The following is a 21,418-nucleotide window of genomic DNA, read 5'->3' as shown; positions in this document are numbered from 1 at the left end:
TACCCTGTATAAGTGTAATATCTAGATATCTGTACTGAGTTGTCTTTTTATTTAAATATATGTTCAGTGCCTCTCAACAGGCTGCAGTCCCGGTGTACAATTGCAGAAATTTCACATGTTTAGAAGGTAATACCCAGAGAGCACAATGTATACCACCATAGTGTATTTATTGCAGGAAAGTCATGCCAAGCTGCCTTAAATTACTCCCCCCCTTCTCTGCTTGTCACACAGATGCCATTTGGAACAGTTCCATGACAAGCAGCTCCCCAAGCAATTAGAGTGGTAGGCAGTGGGTCAATTTTGGGAGTGATGGTCCCACTACCCAAGCTACTATAAATGATGGGTGACAAAACACCCAAAATTGCCCTTTGTATCATCTAAATATGCCCCCCCTGTTCCCCGTGGATGGATCAGCTGCACTTACCTCTGAATCCAGAAATGAAATAACGGTCATCTGTACCTGAGCCGTTAAATCACCTTCCTTGCAGCTTTCAGCCAATCACAGCTGAGCTGGGAGTGATGTCACCGAGATAAGGCATGATATCCCAGTAACTGACAGCCAATCACATACTCAGTTACATATCAAACCTGCACATTCTGAAACAACACTAATAAACTATAAACATAAGCAGCTTTAGAACCAGGGCCCCCATCAGATCTCCTGGGACCCCTGACTGGACTCCATTAATGACAGATCTTTTCAAATATTATGGTAAGGTTCTTTATTGGGCCTTACAAGGTGCAGGCTCAGAGGCTGCTTATAAGAATTGCCCAAGCAGGCGATTTAAATATGAGAGAATATGTTGGATTTTCATGGATATGAGGAACGTATTACTACAACTCCCACAATGCTCCAACAAGCTCAGACCGGTGGGAAAGGATGACAAGCCCTTATACAGTGTTAGGTGTTATTCTTTTGAGCATGTGAGGAACAGGTCACAACACCTGAGGGGCCTTGTCCGTGAGGAGAAGTGTAGCCAATAAACACCTCACTAGTAAAGTTTTAAGCCTTCCAGTGCTTTTTGTCCTTGTTTACATTTGCCTTACAGTGTAGCCACGCCCTCTGCCGCGCCTCCTTCTTTTTATAGGCTCTAGTTATTCACTCGGCTTCTCACTGGAGGAGCGAAAGCGGCGGCTTCCATCTGATTGGTCGAGGGGTCAAACGCATAGAAGAGGCTGTTCTGCCTCCACCAACATGGCGGCAGCCGGGGTTGGGTTGCTGCTTCTGGCCGGGTTCGGTGACACCGGGTTGGCTTCAGCGCAAGTAGTTGGCGGTATTGAAGATCGGGTGTTAGGACTGCGGCTGGAGGAGGGAAGTGGCGTGTCAATGAGTGGCGGAGTGATCAGAGCTCGCCCTGGTTCTTCCTTCCGCCTCCGTCTTTATGGATCGGGGCTACGAAATGACACCTGGCCCTGGGTATCTATTGGCAGCCCCACAAACAAGACTTGTTCCCCAGGGCCAGACTCGCCCCTCCAACTGCTGGAAGAGTTCCGAGTGTGTAGCGAGCACTCAGGTCTGGTCACTGTGCGGGCTGTGAATGAGAGGAAGGACCGAGGCCTCATGTACCCCCTGTGCACCCGCAAAGGAAACAGCTGGGCCCCATTCCCCGGCGGAGACACACTCATTACAGTCCTGGAGGCTGGTGAGGAAGAGGAGAAGCCGCCCTGGCAAGGAGATGAACCACAGTGTACCATGGGCTCCTTCAGCTCCAGCTTGTTTAGTTTTAGGGATGAAGTTTCCCCAGTAGAACCTTCTGAAACCGCTGCAAGGCATTATTTGGCTTCCTGGCTCCTGGCTCTTCTTATTGTCTTGTGTGTCCTTCTGTCTGGCTTGCTCAGGGGGCTTCAGCTCAGCACTCTAATCCTGGAACCCCCAGAGCTTGGCCTGTTGCGAGATTGGGGAAGTCCCAGTGAAAGACACGGGGCCACTCGGTTGGACCCCCTCCGGACGCGCTGGGGCGGCTACACACTGATCTCCATGCTGGCCCTGTGCTGCCTTACTAACTCTGCAGTGGCCGTTCTGCTGTACCATGCTATAGGTTCACTACCTGCAGCCATATTCTCAGCAGCTGGATTGCTTTTATTGGCTGGTGAGGCGCTACCAGCTGCAGTAAGTTCTCGCTGGGGGCCCGTCCTAGCTCCCAAGTGCCTATGGCTTACACATTTCTTCCTGCTCCTGGCAGGGCTCCTCTCATTCCCTATGTCATGGCTTTTAGAGACAGCGTTTGGGCAGGATCCAAGCTGCAGCCGACTAAGAGTCCATATCTTGGAAATGGCCCGATGTGGAGACCCCTACAGTGAATTGGTGAGGGATGAATTCAGCAAGGGGGCCCTAAGGAATAGGACCGTAGAGGATATTCTAACTCCGGTGGGTAAATGTTTTATGCTTCCCAGTGATGCTTTGTTAGACTTCAACACCATGTCCAGCATCATGGAGGGTGGCTATACCCAAATCCCAGTATATGAGAACGAGCGCTCCAATATTGTGGATATCCTTTATGTCAAGGACCTGGCTTTTGTGGACCCACAAGACTGTACTTCACTGAGCACCATCACTCGCTTTTACAGCCATCCTGTCCACTTTGTGTTCAGTGATACCAAGCTGGAAGCTGTGCTGGAGGAGTTCAAGAAGGGTGAGGGGTTGTGGTGAATGCAAGAGCTGTATGAGTGTTTGAGCAAGCCTGTATGTCTTTTTTAGGTTAAAGGGGTGGTTCACCTTTAAGTAAACTTTTAGTATATAATAGAACGGCCAATTCTAAGCAACTTTTCCATTGGTTTTCATTATTTATTTTTTATAGTTTTATAATTATTTGCCTTTTCCCTCTGACTCTTTCCAGCTTTCAAATGGGTGTCGCTGACCCCATCTAAAAAGCAAATGCTCTGTAAGGCTACAAATGTATAATTATTGCTACTTTTTATTACCGATCCTTCTATTCAGGCCTCTCCTATTCATATTCCAGTCTCTTATTCAAATCAATGCATGGTTTCTAGGATAATTTGGGCCCTAGCTACCAGATTGGTTAAGATGCATATTGAAGAGCTGCTGAATAAAAAGCTAAATAACTCAAAAACCACAAATAATAAAAAATGAAAACCAATTGCTAATTGTTTCATAACATTACTCTCTACATTATACTAAAAGTGAACGCAAACATGAACAACCCCTTTAATCAGAAACAGGAGGTAGGAGATACTTCAAATAAAAGGGACCGAAGATATTGTCCCTGGAGTGTCCCTGAAATATGAAAACTGCACCCTCCTCTACTGTATTCTGTGTATTTGTATTGAAATGAAAGTACAACCTTATAATATTTGTCCATCCTTTGGTCTTTTTCATCATTTATGCATTCTTTTTTAATTGTGTTTTAAATTCGACCTGGCAATCCTTCCTCTGTGACTTTGTTTCTTAGGCAAGTCCCACATGGCCATCGTACAGAAAGTGAACAACGAGGGAGAAGGAGATCCGTTCTATGAAGTTATGGGACTGGTGACCCTCGAAGATGTCATAGAGGAGATCATAAAATCAGAAATTTTGGATGAGTCAGAGGACTGCAGTAAGGCCATTGTTATCAATGTGTGGTTAGCAGTGGTGTAATTAGAAATTAATGGACCCCACAGCAAATTATTTTTCAGGCCCCCAAAATGCCTAGAAGGTGACCTTTTTATTACCAATAATGATGGAAATTGTATATCAATTAGGGCTTCCTGGGGCCCTTATACCTCCTGGGGGCCCCCTGCAGCTGCAGGGTCTGCTTCCTCTGTAGTTGCTACCCTGGTGGTTAGGAACAGAGCTAAGTACTTTTTATTCACATCTGCCCCTTCTGCTCCAGTAGAATTCTGCACTGAAATCCGTTTCTCAAAAGAGCAAACAGATTTTTTTACATTTAATTTTGAAATCTGACACGGGGCTAGACATATGGTCAGTTTCCCAGCTGCACCCAATCATGTGACTTGTGCTCTGATAAACTTCAGTCACTCTTTACTGCTGTACTGCAAGTTGGAGTGATCTCACCCCTCCCTTTCCCCCAGCAGCCTAACAACAGAACAATGGGAAGGTAACGAGAAAGCAGCTCCCTGACACAAGATAACAGCTGAACAGCTCTGTCTTGTTCAGTGTTTAGAAGCAAGTGAGATATTGTGGTGCCAAAGCCAGAGCGAAGTGGCCGGGCTCTCGCGAGAGCATCGATCACGTGGATACGTGCTGCCGGGTGAGCATACGCCATTACCACACCACAGTTTATCGATAAGATAACAGATGGCTGGTAGATCTAAGTAAAATCCAGGTCCCACTGCAACTTCTTCAGTTACATTGAGTAGGAGAAACAACAGCCTGCCAGAAAGCAGTTCCATCCTAAAGTGCTGGCTCTTTCTGAAAGCACATGACCAGGCAAAATGACCTTAAATGGCTGCCTACACACCAATATTACAGGAATTAAATTTTATATTGTAGCGGGAATTATTTGCAGTGTAAAAATAGAAATAAAAACGACATCATAAAAATGACAGAATCCCTTTACGCAATCCAGATATGGGGACTGAAGAACAAACCATTTTAAATCACCCCCTATTGCAGTAAATTGGAATATTTAGGCTTATGGTCTTGAAAAAGTAGTTGTGATCTAAAGCACCACAACTATATATAAAATATCAGTATATATTAAAATTAAATGTACAACAATTTGACACAATTTCTAATACTTTACTACCTTGTTTTGGTTAAAAACACTGCCTGCATGATAAAGACTGCTCTTAAATGCAACTGGAAGTTGCTTAGAGGTCAGACATGTTACTGTATTGTAGAGCGTATGAGAGAATATCATTACCTACTTATGGCAATATTTGCTGTACCTTTTACTTCTCCACAGGGCACAAAGTAAAAAAGAAGAGGCAGCCAGTACAGCCAATAGTAATACCCCGTGGTGGGGATGACTTGTCCTTCTTTAGAAGCTCAGAAGCCGAACAGAAGGTTAAAATGTCGCCCCAGCTTCTGCTGGCAACACAGCGCTTTCTGACTCAGGGTTAGTTTTATCCATGGCCACCACTTGCTGCAGTGCTGCATGTTTATTTTCAAACCATCATATGTATTATTTAATTTAATGAACTTCTCCCACTACTCCTGCGTGTAGACTTTCTAAAGTGATGAACTTTTCACCCGACTAAAATGGGGCAGCAGTTGCTTTTGTTTTCTTCCAGCAAATGCCTTGCCAAATGGACAGCGAAACACTTGTGTGCCTCTTTATCCACTAAAGGTGACCATACTCAGAGAGACATTGCCAAACAAGCAGATTTCTCCCCACCTTGAGAACAGATGCGGTCTGCGATCCAACGGGATGTTTAGCCCTGCCTGATCGGCATCTGCCCCATTTTCGGCCAGATATCAGTTGGGAAAGCCCGTCGGTGGACCCCATACACGGGCCAATAAGCTGCTAACTCGGTCTGTATGCAGCTTTTATCGACCCATGTATGGCCACCTTAAAGGAGAACTAAACCCTAAAAATAAATATGGCTAAAAATGCCATATTTTATATACCGAGCTTCTCAATAGCAGCGATGATCCAGGACTTCAAACTTGTCACGTCTGCGACACTCACATGCTCAGTGAGCAGCTGTTGAGAAGCTAAGCTTAGGGATCGTCACAAATTATCAAGCAGAAAATGAGATTGGTCTGTAATATAAGCTGATGCTACAGGGCTGATTATACAATTCTGATGCTAATTGCCCTGGTTTCTGTGCTGCCATGTAGTAATTATCTGTATTTATTACTAATCAGCCTTATATTGTTACATTTCTATTCTATTTGTACTGTATATTGTGAGTAGGTCCCTAAGCTCAGTAAGTGACAGCAGCACAGTGCATGTGCAGTGAATCAGCAGAAAAGATGATGGAAGGCTACTGGGGCATCTTTGGAGACACAGATCTTTACTGCTAAAGGGATGTGGTTGCCTTGGGATAATACAGAAGCCTAACACATAATGTACAAAATTTCTAGCCGACTTCTTTAGTTAAGCCTTCGTTCTCCTTTAACAGTCACTCAATGCTGGTGCACCAATTTATATAGTTGCAGATACTTGGGGAGGCTCATTTCTTATTTGGGTGTTTCTTTCCCCAGGGTCTTGTCACCCAATGGATTTTAGCTGTTTTGAGCAGGGCTCTCCTTACCTCTTGTATGGGTTATATTTTGGTATGGAATCTGTATATTCACGGTATAATTACTTCTGTTGTACATAGCTGTGGAATATGTTGGTGCTTTACAAATATAAGCTAGTAATAATAACACTCTTTTTCTTTACAATGCTGCTTTCCCTCCCTGCCACTTAACCTCTTCTTGTCTTTGGTAGAAGTGGTTTTATTTGTTACCTCCAGGGTTTCAGAGAAAGCCCTCTTAAACCTACTAAAGCTCCCAGGAGTCACCCAGGAGGTGAAGTTTGATGACAGCGATCGTCTGTGTCCTGAGCATTTTCTATACCTACGCAGCCAGCCTGTGGATTACTTCATTCTAATTCTGCAGGTGATCTCTAGGGGACGGTCATTTCAAAACGGTCAGCCTTCCAGTCATAGGCTTTTACAAATTCTCTTTTGGTATTAGGGTACGGTGCAAGTGGAAATTGGAAAAGAAGGGCTGAAGTTTGAGAATGGAGCATTCACCTACTATGGTGTAGCTGCACTGAGTCCCTGTCTGTTAGGTAAGAGCCAATTCAGTTATACAGATTTCTGCTATCCTGCCCTGGTCTAAACTATTGAGGTTTATAGTTCCAATGTAGAATCTGAATACAGGTATGGGACCTGTTATCCAGAATGCTCGGGACCTGGGGTTTTCCAGATAATGGATGTTTCTGTAATTTGGATCTTCATACCTTAAGTCTACTAGAAAATCATGTAAACATTAAATAAACCCAATAGGCTGTTTTTTCTTCCAATAAAGATTCATTATATCTTAGTCTGAATCATGTACAAGGTACTGTTTTATTATTACAGAGAAAAAGGGAACATCTTAAAACAATTTGGATTATTAGATTATAATGGAGTCTATGGGAGATGGCCTTTCCTTAATTCCCAGCTTTCTGGTTAATGGGTTTCCGGATAACAGATCCCATGCCTGTACTTCTTCCCGTATACTAACCACATCATCCCAATCACCATTGCTTTCCTTTTGTCACTCGTGCCGTATTCCTCAGGTCATCAGTCCCCTGGTATTCAAAACAGTCCTACAGATTCCAGTTTCTACTATCCAGACTACACTGTGAGAGCCTTGAGTGACTTGCAGATAGTCAAGGTATGTAGCAAGTATTCTATAATGTTATAATTCTCAGGAGTGTAACTGTAGGAGAAACAAGAGCTAGTTTGTCTTGGGGGCTGCTGCCGCAGCTGCTGGGAGGCTGATGCCTATGTTTCTAACCCCGATCATCTTACTTAAAGGAATGGTAACATCAAGTTAAAGTGTTTTAAAGTAATGGCAATGTCATTTAGTGTTGCCCTGCACTGGTAAAACTGATGTGTTTGCTTCAGAAACACTACTATAGTTCATATAAACAAGCTGCTGTGTAGCAATGGCGGAAATTGAAAAAAGGCTATATGGCACAGGATAAATAGTGGATAACAGATAACACCATTATGTTCTACAGAGCTTATCTGCTGTGTAACCTGAGCCTTTTTCTCCTTTAAATGGCTGCCCCCATTGCTACACAGCAGCTTATTTATGTAAACTATAGTAGTGTTTCTGAAGCAAACACACCAGTTTTACCAGTGCAGGGCAACAGTGCATTATATTTTTATAAAAGGGATGCACCAAATCCAGGATTCGGCCTTTTTCAGCAGGATTCGGATCCGGCCGAATCCTTGTGCCTGGCCGAACCGAATCCTAATTTGCATTTGTAAATTAGGGGCAGGTAGGGTATCATTTTTTTCACTTTTTCCTTTCCTGCCCCTAGTTTCCGTATGCAAATTAGGATTCGGTTCAGTATTCGGCCGAATCTTTCACCAAGGATACAGCTGAATCCCAAATAGGGAATTCAGTGCATCCCTAATTTTTATTGCTTTAAAACACTTTAATTTTGTGATTTTACTGTTCCTTAAAGATGCTTAAAACTTACAGAGGCTTATTTTCCAATAAAGGACACATTGCACCTCGGCAGAAACCCATAGAAACCAATCAGTGGTAATTGCAGATGACAGTTTGCCCAATGCTGATAAATGAGCCCCACTGTGTGAAGCTGATATTTTGTGAGGAGCAAATCTCTGGCCATTAGTTTGTCAATATACAAACATATTATTCTGGCCACTTTTGGGTTAACTGCTAGAATTATTACCCTGTGTGCCCCCCCCCCCCCTTGGGACAGTTTTAACAGACAATCCCATCGATCTAAATAAATTTGTCCTTTTGGTAATACCTCCCATTGGTGCTTGTGGGAGACACTGCCAACCCAGGGGCTGTATCTGCCTTGTTACAGCTCCACTTGTTGAGCCCATTGGCTGAGCACATCGGTGCAGTTTGGTGAGTGCCCTCATGTGTCTGTCTTTAGAAATGCAACTGAAATCTGTTCCCTTAAATTTCAAAAAAAAATTTGCAAAAATAGGCATGCACTGAATCCACCATTCTTAGATCCACCCAATCAAAACATTCAGATTTGACTAGGGAATTATCCAAAATCAACTCGAGTTTTTTTAAAAAAAAATCAAATTAGATTTTTTGAGATTTATTATACTTTTGCCCTTTAAGAATTTGACAATTCGCCACCTAAAACCTGCTGAATTCATGTTAAAGTCAATGGGAGAAGTCCAGGAATCAATTTGGAGATGTTTGTAGCCTTCCTGACGTTTGAGTTTTGTATAATTCAGATCGAATATGGTAAAATTAGTCCCTAGTTTTAACAATTTGATTTATCAAATAAATTTCCCCCAATTGAATTTTGAATTCGAATTTAAGGAAGTTTAAAAAAAACTCGCACATATTCGACCCTTGATAAATGCGCCTTTAACTGTAAGAGATCGGATTTGGCTGAATATGAATCCTACAAAAAGTGCTAGGATTTTCCAGGAACCTAAACCAGAAGCTGGATTTGGTGCATCGCTAGGAGTAAGATAATTGTGCTGTAGTAAGATGTGCATGTTACATGATGTGCTTAGGTGAGAAGACTGCTGGCACTACATGCTGGTTATTGCTACAAATGGAGTGCCTGAGTTTGCCTACACCTAAGATACTGTTTGATTTGCTGAATTATAATCCGCACTGAATCATTTTTCTGGAACAATGTCTTTCTTCCCCCTAACTTTTCTCTCCATTTTCTCCATCTCTACCTCTTTATATTACCTGTACTTCTAGCACTTCTAATCAACACTTCAGTTACTGGCACAATTGAGAGTTTCAGCTAATAGCGGCTCATACCATTGTACAGAGGTAAATATAATATGGGACTTTGCTGCTTATCAACCATCCAGTGCAAATCTATGAGGAACCCTGGCTCCCCTTCTCTGCTTGCAGCCAATGCTGTGCCTTTCATCCTTCACGCTAATGCTTCTCTTCTCATTCAGCACAAAGGCCCACATTTACTATGTCCTTTCTGGAAAATCATTATCTTTATCTAACGGTTTAGATAGGTTTGGTATATGAGTGACCTAAAAACACTTATCGTAAGGGCACATGGACAGATTCGGGGAGATTAGTCGCCGGCAACAAATCTCTTCTTCAGGGGGACAATCTCCCCAAACTGCCTTCCTCTAACCTTCCTGCCGGCTAGAATGAAAAATCACCAGCGGGATGGCACTCGCGGCACTTTGGTTTCCCAAGTTGCCTCATGAGGAAACTTCAGGCGACTTCGGAAAATGAATCGCCGCAAGTGCCATCCCGCTGGCGATTTATCATTCTAGCCAGCGGGAAGGCAGTTCGGGGAGATTGTCGCCCCGAAGAAGAGGAGATTTGTCACCGGGGCGACTAATCTCCCTGAATCTGCCCGTGTGCCCTTACCCTTAGAGAGAATGAAACCCCTTATTTAAAAAAAACCCTACCCTATATAGACCCCCTCCCTCCACCCCCTCAGCCTAGCTGCTTCCCCGGGCAAATGCCTAAACTTTTTACTTACCCCTCGGTGAAGATTCACGGCATCTGAATTCACGGCAGCCATCTTCTTCTCTTCTGTCTTCGTCGGGGAGTAAGTTCCGTATCAGCGCATGCGCAGTTGGGCTTTTCTCAACTGCGCATGCGCCGACAGTCACGAAAATTGCTGAAGCAAGAAGTAGACCGAAGAAGATGGTGCCTGTGAACTCTGAAGCCGTGAATCTGCACCGAGGGGTAAGTAAAAAATTAGGGGCATTTGCCCAGGGTAGCAGATAGGCTGGGGAGGAGGGGTGGGTTTTTTTTAAGGGGGTTACTTTTCCTTTAAATAAGTATCTAAAATGGTAGCAGGGAATAAGTACTGTTTACTGGTGCTGCAAATAAATACATGGAGAAAGCTAATTGTGAAAGGAGCACATTGGATGTATTACATTTGGGCCAGAGTTATTCTATTTCAGTTCTTCTCAATAAGTTATTCTATTTCAGTTCTTCTCAATAATTCAAAATTGAGGCTTTAATTTCAGTGGTGCTTCTCAGTACTGATCTATAGGATCATCAAAGCTTAAGCTTTACTGCACTTCTCATGCTTCGCTGATGTAGAAACACCAACTAACTCTAGTTCATTAGTGAAATGCGGACAATTCTGTCATATTTAAGACCTGACACTTGGCTTAGATGAAGTCTGCGTTTGATGTGGTATGGAAGCTCCCTGCATGTACAGTTGTGTTCAGAATAATAGCAGCATGTTTATAAAAAAGTTACTAAAGCTAAAAATCCTTATAATAGCTTTTATCTCCATACACGCAAATGCATTGGGAACACTGCACATTATATTCCAAAGCAAAACATGAACAAGCATTTATGAAATTTGTGTTATTCCTTTACAGAAAGTGAAGAAAATTGGCTGTTCCCAAAAGTAGCAGCGTCTAAAGTTAACTTAATAGTGAACCACTCCTTGATTTAGTGACACCGAATCAGCAAAATGTCAAGACTGTTGGGTTTCTATTACTCTACTACACCTACTAGTAAATTATTTGCCATGTAGAAATAGAATTTCTACCAAAAACAGTGATTGTTCAGGTTAGTTATGTCAGACTGCTATTATTCTGAACACAACTGAATAAGCCTTCTCATTAGTCTGCTGCTACCCCATGTTCAAGTCTAACAAAGTACATTAAGAACATTATTCATTGAACAGTGAATGGGCCTACTCCTACCAAACAGTGTAGATGGTAGACTCATTGTTCTAGCTTACACAGTGACACAGGTTGTACCCCAGGGAAAAAAAACAAAAAAACTATTATGCCGCAGGGAGAAAAAAAAAATATTTCCTGTTCTTTAAGCTGGTAAACCAGATTTTGTCCAATTTCAACCATATGGCCCAATATTATGATCATGTATAGCAATGGGTAGTAAAGCAATACAGGTTAGCACAAACAGCGAATTAAACTGGGGGTCATACCCCTGGTGCGTTTGTGCGTCACAACGTTTCAGGGGTGTTCCCCCTTCGTCAGGTGGATTACCTGACAAACCCCCGAAACGTTGTGACGCAATAAACGCACCAGGGGTATGACCCCGGTTTTATTCGTTGTGTGTGCTAGCCTGTATAGCTTTACTACTTGGAATTTTGGGGGTGGCGTCTCCCTTAGACATTTGGCACCAAGTGGAATCAGCGCTGAAGGGCCTGAGTGTGCACGTGACCTCTCTGTATAGCAATGGATAGTAACAGTTAATCTTGCTGGATATAGGGTTATCTGGCCTGACAGAAAATTGCCATTGGTTAGTTAAAGGAATTCACTTCCTGCTGCTCTGAATTTGTGAACAGCCAGCACTGAATAGAAAAGCGGCCATACAAATATATAGCTACTTCTACTATATTCATGCATTCAGCTTGTGGGTCAGTTGATCGGAGTACTATACTAGTGATATGCAGGACACAAAATCTCTGACCAGCACCCGACCCTATCCACCCAAACCATTACATTTCCCATGACCTGAACCTGCTAGTGACGTCACAAAGGAGACTGCCATTGATGCCACAAAGAGGTGAGTGATCACTGGAAAAAATAAAGGGCTTCAGTGAAGATCTGGCTATATCGACAGCTGGACCTGACACCCACATCAGCAACCGAAAGGTAACGGACACACCTGGGCATCACTATGCTGTATGGGTCATCATGTGTATGGTCACCTTTACAGTGCACGTGGATTTCTACTTGGACACTTTTATCAGTTAAATAACATTTAGTACTTTATTACATCAGCCATTACCATAATTATAACGTTAATGGCCTTAACACAGAAAATGCCTTCCTTTCATGGTTCATGTATGAGACCTGTTATCCAGAATGTTTGGGACCTGGGTATTTACAGATACTTCCAATAAAGATTAATTATATCTTAGTTTGGATCAAGTACAAGGTACTGTTTTATTATTACAGAGAAAAAGGAAATCATTTTTAAAAACTGTTGATTATTTGGATAAAATAGGAAACAGCCTTTCTTTAATTTGGAGCTTAATGGATAATGGGTTTCCGGATAACGGATCCCATACCTGTGTATTTAAATCAATTTTCTTACATGCAGAATATTTGGTCCCATGTGCATTGCTCTGTACATATGACACCAAAAAGGGGTGGTTTGTATGTTTGTTTTATACCAGAAAATAAAAGGCTGAGGTCAGGAAAAGATTTTTACTGTATGATAAACAGTCTTAGAACTTGCAGAGGAGGTGCTTTTCCTTCATCTGGATCAACATAGAGTTAAGTTAAAGTTAAACTGTCATGGGAAAACACATCAGTTAATAGTGCTGCTCCAGCAGAATTCTGCAATGAAATCCATTTTTTAAAAGAGCAAACAGATTTTTTTATATTCAATTTTGAATTCAGACATGTGGCTAGACATATTGTCAGTTTCCCAGCTGCCCCAGTCATGTGACTTGTGCAAGCATTTTAGGATGGAACTACTTTCTTGCAGGCTGTTATTTCTCCTACTTAATGTAACTAAATCAGTTTTAGTGGGACTTGGCTTTTACTATTGAGTGCTGTTCTCAGATCTACCAGGCAGGTGATATGTGGTTACCTTTCCATTGTTCTGTTGTCCGGCTGCTGCGGGGGGAAAGGGAGGGGGTGATATTACTCCAACTTGCAGTACAGCAGTAAAGAGTGACTGCAGTTTATCAAAGCACAAGTCACATGCCTGGGGACAACTGGGAAACTGACAATATGTCTAGCCCCCATGTCAGATTTCAAAATTGAGTATAAAAAAAAATCTGTTTGCTCTTTTGAAAAATGGATTTCAGTGCTGGAGCAGCACTATTAATGGATGCATTTTGAAAAAAACATGTTTTCAAATGACAGTATCCCTTTAAGTAAGCACAGTCATGACCAGCCCATAAGCTGCAAAGACCACACCACTGTTTAGCAGTGAATTAGTGCATACACATTCCCATTCCCTGGGTGCTGAACAGTTAAAATATTGACTTTTATTCTATTTTGTTTGCAGAAAGCAGAAAAGAAAATCCAACAGATATTTGGCCACAGAATGCTGGAGAGGAAGTGATGAAGGAGGAAAACCTCTCTAATCCCGACGTAACTTGCAAGCAAATATGGCACCCACTCTCTCCCCCTGCAGCGACCTGTTGATATAGCGGAGAGCATTATTATGTCCTTATACTGGCACCTGTTGCAGATTTCCCCCAATGCCTTTCCTCCGTGCCATTATATTTTTTAAAGATAAAGTGCCCAAGCATTTTCCGTCTCTCCCTTGCTGGCCAGAGGGGTCTTCACTTTGTCGTGCTGCAAATACATTCAAGCTGGAAGGACACCGACCGATTATTTCTCCCCCAGGACGCAGCATTGCAGGCACACGAGCTAGGAAGACATGCCACCGAGCTGTATAGAAGAAGCCACAAAGTTTAGGGTTAAGATTTTATAGACAAGTTATAGACAATTGTTCTATGTTAATTTTGTATTAAGCTAATCAAGAACGTGGGAGTGTGGAAATTGGAATTATATAAACATTATCCCGTAGTCCTTGCACTAATCTTTGTAGCCTGTGTGCACTGACTGTGCCATGAATTCTAGCGAGGGCAGTTGCAGACCTGTCGCAAACCTCCGTTCATTACAGCAGTTTAGGGATGCACCGAATCCAGGATTCGGTTCGGGATTCTGTCGTTTTCAGATTCAGCTGAATCCTTCTGCCCGGCCGAACGAATCCTAATTTGCATATGCAGATTAGGGGCAGGGAAGGAAATTATGTGACTTTTTGTCACAAAACACTGAAGTAAAAAATGTTTCCCCCTTCCCACCCCTAATTTACATATGCAAATTAGGATTCAGTTTGGCATTCGGGCCAAATCTTTTGCGAAGGATTCGGGGGTTCTGCCAAATCCAAAATAGTGGATTCGGTGCAATCTCATAATTATGACTTTAAAAAGTCAAAATTCTTACTTTTAATCTCATAATTTTGACTTTTTAAAGTCATAATTATGAGATTAAGTCATGCCTATGAGATTAAGTCATAGTTATGAAATTAAAAATCAAAATTATGAGATTAAAATCTAAATTATAACATTAAAAATCACCAGTATTTAAAAGTGGCTCCAGTGCTCTTCCTTAATTTTGGATGTTTGTTCAATCACAAGATTGTAAATGGCTGCACTGTTGTGGACATATCCAGAGTTGCCATCTAATATTAGATTGGGTACACAGTCTGGTATTTGGTGCCAGACTGCCAAAGCTTATTTCAGACAGTCTGTCCTCTCCTATTGTGAATACATTGAAGCTGGTCTTTTTATACAAAGGATAGTCCTGCTACTTTCCTGGCTATCAGTGTAGCCCTCCCAGTGACATGGAGCAGAATAAGCATGTTCTTATGATACACAGCCTTCTTCTTTTCAAGGGTACGATATCATATTCCTCATTTTTAATACAAATCCAGTTTTTATCAATCAGAGGCAATCATTCACCTCCTACAACTAAACATCTATGTTTGGATTTAATGAAAAATATAGTGAGCTTAGGGACCCACTCACAATATACAGTACACATAGAATATAAATATCACAATATAAGGCTGATTAGTAATTAATACAGATAATTACTACATGGCAGCACAGAAACCAGTGCAATTAGCATCAGAATTTAATAATCAGCTGGGTAGCATCAGCTTATATTACAGACAAACCTCATTTTCTGCTGGATAATTAGTGACGACCCCTAAGCTTAGCTTCTCAACAGCTGCTCAGAGCCCACTTAGCATTTGAGTATCACAGACATGTTCCAAGATGGTGACCCCCTGTGACAAGTTTGAAGTCCTGGATCATTGCTGCTATTGACAAGCTGAAACTTTGGGCTGGTGCAATAAGTTTGGTTTATAAAATGTCATTGTCAGCCATATTCATTTTTAGGGTTTAGTTTTCCTTTAAGGTCTCACCAGCGCTGTGTAGCTGAAGTTGTCAGGCAGGCTCGGATCCCTCCCTTTATGAATAAAGTATCTAACTTTGTTGAGGTCTCCATCAAGAGCCGCCGACCAGATACCTGTGGGAGATTGGAGTCAATTGCTTGTCTTCATGCAACAATGTAGCCTAGTACAACCACAAAGAAGCAGCATAGATGTTTCCATTCTAACATGGTTCAATCAAACGCACAAAAACTTATGCTGCTGTCAGATCTCCAGCGATAGATAAATCCTTATCCACATCAGGCAAGGTGTTTTTATGCAACTGCCATTCAAAGTGACAATGATGTGATGTAAAGCATTTTGTCCCCCATTATAATATAATCGTCCCATACAGTATGTTGTTGCCTGTCCAGAGCATTCCTACCATAGCAGCAGCACTGTGATTTAACGCTGAACAAGATGAATCAGCTGGGAAATTGAGAAAGCTTAAAGGGGAACTATTGCATTAATTAAATTGTAATATAAGCTTCATCATACTGAAATAAGGAAATTTCTCAATATAATCAATTAAATATTCTGCGTTGTTTCTGAAATAATTAAGTTTATGTTCACCTCCCTCAGCATCTGTTTCTCTTCATTCTGTCTTCATGCAGCAGTTGGGTGTCAGATATACATTGACAGTTAGATCCAATATATCTTATAGGGGGGCTTCCTTTCCTAGCAGATGAATTAGAGCTCACTCAAATAACTGATTCCAGTGCAAACAAAATCTAACAAAATAACTGCCTTTTGCACAAATTCTGAATGTAGAGAGACATGATGTCTGGTGATTTTAATCGAGTGAGCTGTACAGGGCCGGGCCAAGGTATTTTGGCACCCTAGGCAAGGGATTAAATCAGTGCCCCCCACCCGGCCCTACATTATCATTTGTTATTATATTATCATTATAATTATTATATTATCATTTCCACCTTCTGCCAGCAGCCATTATGTTGCCCCATGTACCTGTGCCAGCGCCTATCATATTACCCCCATTTGTACCTGTGCCAATGGCAGTCAATCACTCAGATTACCCCCAAGCCCCCAATCTGTACCAGTGCCAGCATAAGACAAAACATCCATCATGGTGTTACCCCCAGTCTGTAATTATGCCAGCAGCAACCAAAAAAAATCCATCATATTGCCCCTAATTTGTACCTGTGCCAGCAGAAGCCAAAAATCCATCATAATGCCCCAAACATCTGTGTACCTGTGCCAGCAGCTATAATATTACTCCCATTTGTACGTGTGCCATCAGTAGCCAATCCCTCATATTGTGCCAGCAGCAGCCAGAAATTCCACAATATTTCTCCCAAATATGTACTTGTGCAAGCAGGAGCCAAAAATCCACCATATTGCCCACAAAAATGTAGCTGTGCCAGCAGCAGCCAAGAGGGAGGTGGAGAGTGCCCACAGTACAAATCATGGGAAAGAGGGGCTTGGACTAGGTGAATTAAAAAACTATTAAAGGCCAATCAAACCAGGGTTTAAAAAAAAGAAAACAAAATCCCCCTAAAAGTGCGCCCCCCATCATGATTGCGCCCTAGGCGGCCGCCTACTCTGCCTACCCCTAGTTCCGGCCCTGGAGCTGTAATACATCTTCTAGGCAAAATGAGCCCCCCTCTAAGATATATTGGATGCAACTGTCAATGAATATCTGACATACAACTCCTAAATGAAGACAGAATGAAAAGAAACAGATGGAGAGAGTGGAATAGCGAACATAAACGTGATTATTTCAGAAACGCTACAGAATATTTAATTGATTGTAACATAGTAACATAGTAACATAGTAAGTAAGGTTGAAAAAAAGACATGTCCATCGAGTTCAACCTTTTTTTTTTTTTTTTTTTATTAACTAACTATCTGCCAGTTGATCCAGATTGTATTTAGAAAGTTTCTTATTTCAGTATGATGAAGCTTATATTAAATTTTCATTTTCAAAATAGTTCAGCTTTAACAAACAGAGATGTGGCAAGTATCCACATATGTAATGTTATGAGCAGGGATTATATATATAATCCAGGCATAGGATCCATTATCCAGAAACCGATTATCTAGAAAGCACCGAATTACAGAAAGATCATCTCCAAAAGGGTGAACAACCCACCCTTGTGGTGAAAGGTGAAAATAATCCCAAAGGGGTTCCAACACTTTTTTCAGTTCAGTTGGTTTCAGATTGTTCACCAGAAACAAACACTTTTTTTCAATTGCTTTCTATTTGTGATCATTTTTCTAATAATGAAGTTTACATTTTAATTTTTCACTTTCTTGTGTCTTTCTGACGGTTGTCATCGCCGACTCTTTTCCTGTTCTAAATTGATACATTTGTTATCTTTGTCCCTGCTGAGCAGAATCCCTGAGTGCCATTAAAGGCAGCTGTTAGAATTGATACAATAGTTGCTGATACTCCACAGATACTGCTGAGAAATGGATCAACTAAATGTAGCAAATTGTAACCACGGGAACATTCCACTTAAAGCTTCAGTTTTGGAAAAACAGTGAAAAATAAAACATTGAAAGTAATTTAAAGAAGTATTTATTGCTGGTGAACAATCTGAAAACAAAGTTTTTTGGAAGGTGGAGAACCTCTTCAATTACATAATTCAAAATAAACCATAATACCGTTTTCTCTGTAATAACAAAACAGTACCTGTACCCAATCCTAGATAAGTACTCCTTATTGGTGGGAAAACAATTATTTGATTACTATTTAAATTATTTTTAGAAGACTTATTATATGAAGTTTCAGGTTCAGTGATGGATTTCTCTCCCGGGCGCCCCGAGGCCTCTGGGTCCTAGCACCCAATATCGACAATCAACATTCCCCCACCCCGCGCAAGTGTGCGTCATAGCGATGGGGAACGCTGCGTTCCCCATACACTTTAGGATGTGGCTGGGCGGCATGCCGCCCCTAAAATTTCGCCGCCCTAGGCCTGGGCCTTTGTGGCCTTGCCACAAATCCAGGACTGTCCAGGTTATTGAAAGACCCCTTATATGGAAAAACCCCAAGTCCCAATCATTCTGGATAACAGGTCCGATACAAATTGAGAAAGGCATACAAACTAAAAATATTTTAAAAGGGGAAATTATGGGATGATACAATTACCCTTGGCTATACCCATATAAAATGACATATTGGTTGTTATTCAGCAAGGCTACTTGTTGTCTCTCTGGTCAGAGTCACTTATGTGTAACCAGTTAATCATACACCTACACCTGAGGATCTTGCAATCTAATGTCCCTTCCAGAGGCCATAACACACACCCATATTAGGGTCAATTTAATCAGTAGTCAATAAACTACCAAAAGGTCTTTGGACAGAAACTTTTAGCATTCAGAGGAAAGCCACCCAAATATGCAGAGAATATATAAACTGCTGTCTTCTGGGCCAGGCCTGGATGTTAAGCAATTAGGCCCAAATGCACAGATGGATCTCCATGTTTTTAGGATGTGCCTGATATCTCTCTGCCTGTATTTATTACATAGGGATGCTTGAAATGTAAGTTCATCATGAACAGTGCCCGGTGGCAGAAGGGTACCTGAAAATTTTGATATTTATGGGCGATTCAGCATTGCACTCTATCAGAGTGCAATGCTGAATGCAAAATCAGAGAGACCACTTGTGCCTTAAAGGAGAAGGAAAGCTACGGAGGCATTTTATTGCCAATAGATTAGCTGCAATAGTGCAAGCTAGAATGCTATATTTATTCTGTAGAATGTTTTACCATACCTGAGTAAAAAGCTCTAGAAACTCTCTGTTTGTTTAGAATAGGAGCTGCAGTATTAATGTGGTGTGACATCACTTCCTGCCTGAGTCTCTCCCTGCTCTGGGCTCAGATCACAGTAGAGAAGGGAGGGGTGGGGGGAGAGGAGCAAACTGAGCATGCTCTTGCCCAGGGCAATGAGATTTAAGCTGAAGGCAGGAAGTCTGATACAGAAGCCCATGTGTACACAATAGAAGGAAAGAAATGCAGTGTTTCTTTTGACAGGAGACAGAGCAACATTACTTTGGGGGTTTACTGGTATATTTAGATGGACCTTTCTGATAAGGCTAACTTAGTTTTAAACTTTCCTTCTCCTTTAAAGGGGTTGTTCACCTTTAAATTAACTTTTAGTATGATGTAGAGCAGGGGTCCCCAACCTTTTTTACCCATAAGCCACAGTCAAAAATAAAAACAGTTGGGGAGCAACACAAGCATGAGGGTGCCAAATAAGGGCTGTGATTGGTGGCCCCTATGTGGACTGGCAGCCTACAGGAGACTCTGTTTGGCAGTACACCTGTTTTTTGTACAACTAAAACTTGCCTCCAAGCCTGGAATTCAAAAATAAGCTCCTGCTTTGAGGTCACTGGGCGCAACATCCAAGGGGTTGGAGAGTACATGTTGCTCGCGAGCTACTGGTTGGGGATCACCAGGCCCGGACTGGCAATCTGTGGGTTCAGGCAAATGCCAGAGGGGCTGCTGTAAGGTCCCATAGAAAGTCAGTATTTATTTAGTGGGCCTCTGCCAGGGCCTATTTTAATTCTCAGTCCGGACCTGGGGATCACTGATGTAGAGAGTGATATTCTGATTCAATTTGCAATTGGTATTTATTACGTGTCATTTTTGAGTTATTTGGCTTTTTATTCAGCAGCTTTTCAGCAATCTGGTTGCTAGGGTCCAAATTTACCCTAGCAACCATGCACTTGAATATATTCCATGCACTAGAATATGAATAGGGCACGAATTGAAAGAAGAGCAATAAAAAGTAGCAATACTGTTTAATTTGTAGCCTTACAAAGCATTTCATTTTTTTTTTTTAGATGGTGTCTGTGACCCGCATTTCAATTTAATTTAATTTAATTCAATAATTAAAAAAAACTATAAACAAAAAAAAAAAAAAGAAACAATGAAGGGCAATCGAAAAGTTGCTTGAATTGGCCATTCTTCAACATAATCAAAGTGGGGGAACCATGCCCTTAATACTGCCCTGCTCACATCTTGTTGACGTCTGGCTCTTGGTGACTGTGCAGAACAGCTGACAATCTAACTCCAGGACGAGCTGACACTGCGCATAAGTGTAACTGTATAGTGACACACTATTACTACCTCTCTGAAAGTCCATCTCCTCCACTGTCTCTCGCACACCGGCGGCTGCCCCGGTACAACAGGAGCACGAGTCTTCAGCCGAATTGAATCACTTGCTGACAGCTAAACACGCAGCCGCCATGACACGCCTTTCGCTATTCGCAGCATGATTCAAACAGCACAGCCTACAGCATTGGCCAATCAGATGAAAGCACATGATTCCCGCTTTGACTAGGTGATATGGCGCGCCAGATGGCGCTATAAGAACGTGAGTGGACAGAGGAAAGTGGATCTAGTTTGTGTGGTGGGAATTAGGTTTTGCAGGCTCTTCATCCTGACAACACCGTTTCCTGGCATCGCCGTTATTCTTGTAGGAACAAAAAAAAAAGTGTCAGAGGTTGCAGACTTCCATTTCTGGGGACAGTCCATGGGAAAAGTTATTTTTTTTTGTCATCATGATGTTTGGGAAGCGATTGTGAGTGCAAAGCCGGTGATGTAAGGGCTGAAGTAATCATGTTCCATGTTGGCAACAGGGTTCTTCCAGGTATTTTCATCTGTTTTGCACCATTTGTTCTTTTTTTTTTCCTTTTTCAACAAAGTGTTTAGCAACACTGCCCGGTAGGCACGATATAACCTATTAGGGCAGTGGCAGATGCGACTACTGGGGAGATTAGTCGCCCAGTGACAAATCGCCTCTTCATCGAGCGACTAATCTCCCCTAAATGCCTTCCCGTCGGCTAGAATGTAAATCACAGGCAGTATGGCCAGAGCTGGGCCAGGCTCCCTAGGCAACCTGACCAGCTCCGGCTGAGTGCATGTGCGAATTAACACCGGCACGCATTCGCAGAAACGTCAAACG

At 42.1% G+C, this 21,418-nt stretch overlaps 1 protein-coding gene and 1 long non-coding RNA gene across 2 annotated transcripts; one reads left to right on the top strand and one right to left on the bottom strand.

Moving 5' to 3' along the window:
- Positions 1–1,195: 1,195 nt before the first annotated feature.
- On the top strand, positions 1,196–2,764 carry LOC121402134 (metal transporter CNNM4-like). Its single transcript, XM_041588141.1, has one exon. The coding sequence runs from the start codon at positions 1,196–1,198 to the stop codon at positions 2,648–2,650; it is 1,455 nt and encodes a 484-aa protein (XP_041444075.1). The 3' UTR covers positions 2,651–2,764.
- A 10,748-nt stretch (positions 2,765–13,512) lies between these two features.
- Positions 13,513–20,776, bottom strand: LOC121402135. The gene is made up of 3 exons (XR_005966594.1): positions 20,581–20,776; positions 15,485–15,588; positions 13,513–13,941 (listed from the first exon to the last, which is right to left on the bottom strand). It is a non-coding gene; the product is annotated as an uncharacterized LOC121402135 (long non-coding RNA).
- Positions 20,777–21,418: the final 642 nt, after the last annotated feature.

Source organism: Xenopus laevis, chromosome 3S (genome assembly GCF_017654675.1).
Source record: "Xenopus laevis strain J_2021 chromosome 3S, Xenopus_laevis_v10.1, whole genome shotgun sequence".
Lineage (NCBI taxonomy): Eukaryota > Metazoa > Chordata > Amphibia > Anura > Pipidae > Xenopus > Xenopus laevis.
Note: the sequence above shows the minus strand (reverse complement) of the source record. Positions and strands in the feature narration are given on the sequence as shown.